Here is an 8266-nt window from a genome sequence, read left to right as displayed (position 1 = left end):
ATGCAATGATTCATATCAATTCATTAAATTCGGCATGCTTAAACCACAGAATGATACTTTAAATGGGGAACAAAAATGATGAAAGCCATCGATGAAATTTGTAATAATCTGATTGGTTAAGAGAAAAGTCACATGTCTAAAACATGGCTGCGCCCAGGCCAGGTGAGTTGGCCCAGATTACAAAACAGAATTATCATGATAATGTCGTTTACATTGACTATTTACAAGTGAAGTTAGCTTTTTGATTTTTAGATTTCGTGTTTTTTGGTATATTTGCTCTAAACAATCTGATTTTTATTCAGGAAATTACATGCATTAAAGCGTCATACAATCAGAGTTTGTTTTGATCATGACCATTCCAGATGTTGATAATAATAGGAAACCTCGTATTTTGACTATCTGGTACCTAAGTCAACTCGTACCCTAAAAGTAAACTCTAACACAATATAAACAATTTTAAGAACTAGATCAATATAAACAATTTTAAGAACTAGATCAGCGGCCCTTATTTAATAATGTTACAACTGACAGGAGGTAACATGTCACTTCCAGTGTTTGTTTTATATGGCACCAAATGTTACGTGATTTTAGAAATAATGACAGAGCAACCCGGGATACGAATAATAACCCCTTGTAGTCAGATGCTCTATCAACTAAGTTATCTGGTGCAGTTAATCAAACTATAGTTTGACCTTCTCATTCCTTCCTCTTTAACCCATTTTCCTCTATTGAAAATCAACATCCCAGGTTAAAGATCATTTAAAGGGTAGGAATAAAATAGTCAGAACCAAAGAAAAATCCAGTGTATTGCAAAATACTAAGAAGTACTTTATTTTTTTTACAGGGAATACAGACAGGGGATGGAATGACCCCCCTGTGTTTGATTATCAATCATCAAGTGCACTTCAGTCGGTACATAAAAGGACGAATCTGAATAAGAGAGTTGCTTATCCTTTATCTGACAGCAAAGACCAAGAAAACAGTGTCATTGCAGGTAAGAATCCATAACATTAGTTCCAATATAAAACTAGATGCTGTCAGTTCCAATATAAAACTAGATGCTGTTGTAAGACATTAATACAGGCATGCCATTAAGGTATGTACCCCTAAATAACACCCTCTTTGAAACTGTTTTAATCAAAGAGAAGGTGGGGATGGAGGTCGGATAATCTCAGCAAAATTTTTCAGTCTTGACGATTCTTGCTAAGATTATCTCTGATCCCCAACCCCTGGCAAACAAACACCACAACTACCGGTACATGTATCACTGTAAGACCCCCCCCCCCCCCCCCCAAAAAAAAAATTAATTATGGATCCACGCACATGCCACTACTGCCCAGGAGATAAATAAACATTAGAATATTTACTGGTATGCTGTTCAACTTGTATTTCTCAAATTCTCAATTCAAATTAAACATTAATGCATGTATGATTATTGCAAATATGATCAGAATAAATTTCTTTCAACAGGTGCAGTATTGGATCCTTCAGAGGGACCTCCCCTTCTGATGACAGGTCCTGCTATCACTCCCTCTCCCGTCCAGCTTCTACCCCCAGTACCTACCACCTGTGCCCCGGCCCCTGTGCCTATCCTAGTCCCAGGAATGGTTGTTGCACCACCGTCAGTTATCACATCACCACAGTCTGTCAGTAAAAGCTGCACAGTGGGATATAACAGTTTGGAGGAGGCCATGAAAGCAATGAATCTCCAGAGTTCTGAGGAATTGGTGGATGCTATCAAAGGCTCGCTACAAGAGGGACTTGACAAAGTCAAGGCCTCATTCACTGTAAGACATACACTATACTGACTAGTCCCTACTCCCTAATTATCAATAGATGAAGTAGGTGTGATTGAAAATATCTTTCCAATTATCAGCAACAAATATAGATAAAACTATAGCTGTATAGATCCTATATACTCTGTATTATTAATGTGAAACAGGCAAAAATTTGATTGAATGACTTCTCTTTCTGATATTTAAATACTTTTAGTTCATTTTGAAAATTAAAGGTATTTTAAAAATACTCGATTATCATAATGGTTATTTTGAATTAATTATACTTACAGGAAAGGTCATATGATGATGTGAAGAAAAAAATTAAGATGTTTCAAGAATCCTGGGACAAGTTGTCTTCCCCTGTTAAATGTGGAATGTGCAGTTTAGGAGACGGTAAGCCCTATGGTAATCACAGAGAATAAAGAGATAAATAACCAGTAGAATCTTCAATTTTTCTGTTATTCACTGACACATTTAATAGTTCAAATAGTTTTTTTTACCATGTTATCATACTTACAGTATTCTATTCAACATCAATTATATTTATGCCCCCCTTCAAAGAAGGAAGGGCATATTACTTAATTTACTTTGCTGCTGTCCTTCTGTCTCTCTGTCGGTCGGTCGGTCCACTAAGTTTCCATTCATTTTCTTCGCAAAGGTTGCAGGTGCTGAAATGAAATTTGGTATACAGATTTATCATAACAATATCTAGGTCAACTTTGATTTTGGTTAAGATTGAGCAATTTTGACAGTAAATTATGCCCCTTTGGACATAGAAAACTTCCATTTATTTGCAGTTCCCAATCATTTTATTTGCAGGGGTTGCACTTACTCAAATGAAATTTAGGATACAGATTTATCATAATTATATCTAGGTCAATTTCAGTTTTGAGTATGATTGAGCAATTTTTGACAGAGTTATGCCCCTTGGACTTAGAAAAGTTCCAATTATTGTCAGTTTTTCGTTATTTCCTTAGCAGAGGTGTCCAAAGGAGGAGTGCATAAGTGTTTTACAAACATCTCTTGTTATTTCAGCTTTGAGAAAGGGTAACTATGATGCTGCATGGTCTGCTCATCAAAATCTGATGGTTGACTACACTGCTGAGGTATGTTAATGCACCCTTTATATCACATAACAGACAAATGATAAATTGAAACAACAACCACTTAAATACCAGTATATCAAAATATACCATGATTTATTTCAGATATGTGCATGGTATGAATAACTTTTTTAATATACCCGGTAATTGCAAAACGCTAAAATGGGAGCCATAAATCTGAGAAATACTGATATGTATGTAGCAGTACTCGACACAAACAACAAGAAATCTGTGAGCCAATGCTCACTAGTGATACCCCCGCTCTGATATGAATATGCAAAATAAGCAAAGTCGGCATTTAACAGAAAGCTGGCATCCGATTGGTACAGAAATATATCCCACAATATGGCATGCCTAAACAAATAGTGTGTTAAAATTTCAAGCATCTGCGATAAATAGCTGCTGAGAAATCTGTGACGAAAATTTGTTTGAAAATTTTGGCAAAAATAAACAAAGTACTCATTTAACAGGAAGATGACGTCCGATTGGTACAAAAATATATCCCACAATATGGCATGCCTTAACAAACACTGTGTAAAAATTTCAAGCATCTGCGATAAATAGCTGCTGAGAAATCTTTGACGAAAATTTGTTTGAAAATTTTGGCAAAAAATAAACAAAGTCGTCATTTAACAGGAAGTTGACACCCGATTGGTACAGAAATATATCCCACGATATGGCATGTCTAAACAAATAGTGTGTTAAAATTTTAAGCATCTGCGATAAATTGTTGCTGAGAATTCTTTGACGAAAATTTGTTTGAAAATTTTGGCAAAAAATAAACAAAGTCGTCATTTAACAGGAAGTTGACGTCTGATTGATACAAAAATACATCCCACGATATGGCATGCCTATTCAAATACTGTGTAAAAATTTGAAGCATCTGCGATAAATAGCTGCTGAGAAATCTTTGACGAAAATTTGTTTGAAAATTTTATTTAAAAAATAAGCAAAGTCATCATTTAACAGGAAGTTGAAGTCCGATTGGTACAAAAATATATCCCACGATATGGCATGCCTAAACAAATACTATGTAAAAATTTCAAGCATCTGCGATAAATAGCTGCTGAGAAATCTTTGACGAAAATTCGTTTGAAAATTTTGGCAAAAAATAAACAAAGTCGTCATTTAACAGGAAGTTGACACCCGATTGGTACAGAAATATATCCCACAATATGGCATGCCTAAACAAATAGTGTGTTAAAATTTTAAGCATCTGCGATAAATAGTTGCTGAGAATTCTTTGACGAAAATTTGTTTGAAAATTTTGGCAAAAAATAAACAAAGTCATCATTTAACAGAAAGTTGACGTCTGATTGGTACAAAAATACATCCCACGATATAGCATGCCTATACAAATACTGTGTAAAAATTTCAAGCATCTGCGATAAATAGCTGCTGAGAAATCTTTGACGAAAATTTGTTTGAAAATTTTGTTTAAAAAATAAGCAAAGTCGTCATTTAATAGGAAGTTGACGTCCGATTGGTACAAAAATATATCCCACGATATGGCATGCCTATACAAATACTGTGTAAAAATTTCAAGCATCTGCTATAAACAGTTGCTGAGAAATCTTTGACGAAAATTTGTTTGAAAATTTTGGTTAAAAAATAAGCAACGTCATCATTTAACAGGAAGTTGAAGTCCGATTGGTACAAAAATATATCCCACAATATGGCATGCCTTAAAAAATGCTGTGTTAAAATTTCAAGCATCTGCGATAAGTAGTTGCTGAGATAAATGCGACAGAAATTTTTGTTTTGGACGGACAGACAGACGGACAGACAGACACACAAGGGTAAAACAGTATACCCCCTCTCCTTCGGAGCGGGGGTATAATTAACCAATTTTCTCTCCATTTTATGAAAAGGTTAATGCTTGGATGGTTGGCATAAAGAAAGTTGTTCATGAATTAAAAAATCTCCCGAACTCTTCTCCAAAAATCTCTGAGGACGCAGAATTGTCAAACCAGGACAACAGCCAGGTGAGCTTACTTGACTTAGGGACAGGCACCAGTGTAGACAGTGCACCAGTAAACCAGACTGCAACAGAATGTATTACAGAGGACAACCCTGCTGATACAGGGACAAACACCACAGAGGATAGCGGGAAAGACGACAGAGAGACTTGAGAGAATAGTGAAATTTTAAATATGTGAATTTAAAAGGTTGAAGGAATATCATTTCTTATCTTGTTCATAGGAATCATAAAGGAAAACAAGAGAAGATAATACATGTATCATCGGTGATGGAATTTCAAAATTCAAAAAAAAAATGTAGAAGAATTTTGTCACAAAGCATATTTGTCTAGGTAGATTCATATGTGAAATGAATTGGTATTTTTAGATTTAGGAAATTGTGATAAATGCATTAGAATTTTTATGACTGATGGCCATTATTTTAAGATAGATTATCATTCTGAAAATTCAATTTTTATATTATGGATTGAAAATTATTAGATCTAAAGGCTGATGCACAATGGTGCTTTTACAAATGTGGTGGTAAACTGGTGCGATTTTTAATTTTTATACCTGTAATCTATATCGTGTTGCTATGAGAAATGGTAAGGGTCCTGCTCAGCAGGTGCCCTCTAGTGATCTGTCAGTCCATCTGATATCACTCATTTGAAATTTATTTTCTCTCCCATTCTACAAGTGCTCATGAATCAGAATGGTTTGTGTAGTGACTTTTAAGCAAGGTTCTAGATCAGAAGTCATGGTCAAAGAAAATCTCTATCCAGAATCATTGTTAGCAGCATGATTTCTCTCCCCCTTGGTCTTATCTTCCTCACTAAGGTAAAGATTAAGTAAATCTCGGTGTAAAATTCTTGCATATTTTGACACTTAACGAGGCCGGGTCTTATTTGTTCTGCCCTAGATTTTTGAATGAAATTTTTTACATTAATTTCTACCGATATAATTATTATTTCAAGGAAAAAAAATAAGACATTTACCACACCGTTTGTTTAGGAGATCATCTCAAAGTTTGTTAATTTTTAACATAGGACCCTATGGGATTTTGCTTGAAATGTATGAATTTTGCACATTTTTTACATTTTTTTTAAACTTCTGCCCTAGGGATTTCTCTTTCTGTTCTACATATCAAAGTTATTGCTAAAAGGCATCAACTGGTCAAATAATAAAAACTTTTAACTTCTTGTTTGATCCTGGGGTCTTATCAAAGTTGATTTTTGGATGCCCAATTTCCCAGATTTGTCAGATAATGGCAATTTTTTATTTGACAAAGGCGGAAATGGTGATTTTTATAGTATTATCAAAACAATCAGACATATTTAAGTAATAGATAAATATATAACATCACATATTAAGGGTCATTAATATAAAATACATGGTTACTGTCTTGAAATATATGAATTAAGCTATATTTAGGCGGGTTGAGAAAACGTGGCAGAGGGCTAGGCTTGCTAAACCCTCTTCACGTTTTCGACCCGAGCCCAAACATAGCTTATACTTCGAGACTTTTATGTTTATTCCACAATATAACATTGATTTTACGCATTTAACGAGCTATTTTCAACAAATTTCGCTGAATATCTGCAGTTGAAACTATCACGCCATGGCGTCAACCAAGCAAAATAGTGACATCACAATACAAATGAAACGCTGCGCGAAAGCGTGCGTACTCGTTCTGTACTCGGCCTCGTTAAATGAAATGCCTGCTTGCAGTGACCCTGAACCCAGGTTAAAATCCAAGCACAACCCTTTTATCCTTATGTCCTAAGATATCTGCAGCATGGGGTCTCCCAGAAATAATACTGACACAAATGATACTTAATATTTTTACTGGAATTTTTTTTTAAAATTAAGGATTGAGTGCCAAAGGTTAGTGCAATATTGTATAGTGGTTTACTTCTATATGTATACATGTAGTTGAAATTGTAACATCAAGTATTTATCTGTTCCAGTACTGCAAATGTATCCCAGAATTACAGTAAATGTTTATGTTTGTAATTTTGCATATCAATGGGTTGTTAAGAATCAATAAAGTATTATTATAAAAAGAAAGTATTTTCTTGTTTTCCATCTTCTTTGAGCTTGTGTGGTAGAAATATTAGAATCAGATACTAACAGGTCATACAAGCCTGCACCTCCGGTTGTACAAGACGGCTTACTTGATGAAGATTCAGCACTTATGAATCTCAAAAATGAGGCAAACTTTTAATATGATGGTAGAATAAACTCTTTTGTTTGAAATTTTAGGGTTTAGTACTCTTTGGGGGTGGGAGATGTAACCAAGCAATCAACAGAAATTCAAAAGATGTAGAGAGGTTACCATGTATTCTGTTTACCAATCGTATTCAAAATCTTCCAGGTGTGGTGATGGCAAATAAATCAAGGCATGTCTAATTACATGTATCTTTGTGGTTTGACAGATGTTAAAAAATTATTATTTTTTCTCCAGTTTCAAGAAGTATTACCAGACATCATATTGTTTCTGCACCTGTCAGAAAAAAATGTGTAACAAATGTTTACCAAAGACTCCGCTTTACTGGTGATTAGGTCAGCTTGTAAACATCTTTTCAAAAAGACTATATTTAAAAAGGGTGTAAGAATTTCCATTTGTAATGTTTTCAATGCATTAAATGACTTTAAGCCAAAATTTGAGTGTCTTTTGACAAGTTATAAGTGAGACACAGAGCTGACGATTCTTTGTTATGTAAACCAGCCTCTCGACATGTAAAATTATAATAAGAAAATTAAAAAAAACATCTTGGGAGCAGTAATCAATTTTGTCTTTATGTACTCAAAAAAATGTATGGGTAAAAGCACCAAAGTTTGATATTTATAAAAAAAATCTTCAGTACCGGTACATGTATATCGTCCTAGATCATAAATTATATACATTGTATACCCCTCTTGTTCAACAAGATCATTATTACTTTATCAGATCTAACCTGGAACTGTAAATCTCTTTAACTGATGCTATTGTTGTACACAGTAAAATCCACATGGAGGACCCGATTAATGATATACAAGTATATGTAAAATAAACTTCGCATGCTATTTTTACTCAGGAATCTGATGAGAATCCAACAGCATAATCACAAATGCACTGTAAATGTAAATGTTCACTTCTCAATGAATACTCGTGCACCTGTTGCTCAACTTCTTGTCTGCTTCAAGTATATGTCTGTGTATACTGTATTTAAAACAAATAGATTGTGAAAGCTTGGCTCCAAATGTGTCAATTTTTTATCATTCTGCTCAGTGGATGAACTAGATTTAAGGTAACTCCGTACCTATAATATCATGGGTTCAAAGTTAAAAACTTAACTTTTTTTTAACTTATTGGACTTGAATTTCATCAAAAAATAAATAAAATATATATGTATCCGTACTATTTAAGATGTAAGGTAATAAAAAC

The 8266-nt window shown here is 34.2% G+C and overlaps 1 protein-coding gene across 1 annotated transcript; it reads left to right on the top strand.

Annotated features, from left to right (window-relative positions):
* Positions 1 to 62: 62 nt before the first annotated feature.
* Positions 63 to 6906, top strand: LOC128191739 (steroid receptor RNA activator 1-like). The gene is made up of 6 exons (XM_052863977.1): positions 63 to 162; positions 845 to 994; positions 1471 to 1787; positions 2069 to 2171; positions 2814 to 2884; positions 4753 to 6906. The coding sequence occupies exons 1-6, from the start codon at positions 144 to 146 to the stop codon at positions 5011 to 5013; spliced, it is 921 nt and encodes a 306-aa protein (XP_052719937.1). The 5' UTR covers positions 63 to 143; the 3' UTR covers positions 5014 to 6906.
* The last annotated feature ends 1360 nt before the right edge of the window (positions 6907 to 8266 follow it).

The sequence above is a fragment of the Crassostrea angulata genome, chromosome 7, assembly GCF_025612915.1.
Source record: "Crassostrea angulata isolate pt1a10 chromosome 7, ASM2561291v2, whole genome shotgun sequence".
Lineage (NCBI taxonomy): Eukaryota > Metazoa > Mollusca > Bivalvia > Ostreida > Ostreidae > Magallana > Magallana angulata.
This window is presented reverse-complemented; position numbering and strand designations above follow the sequence as displayed.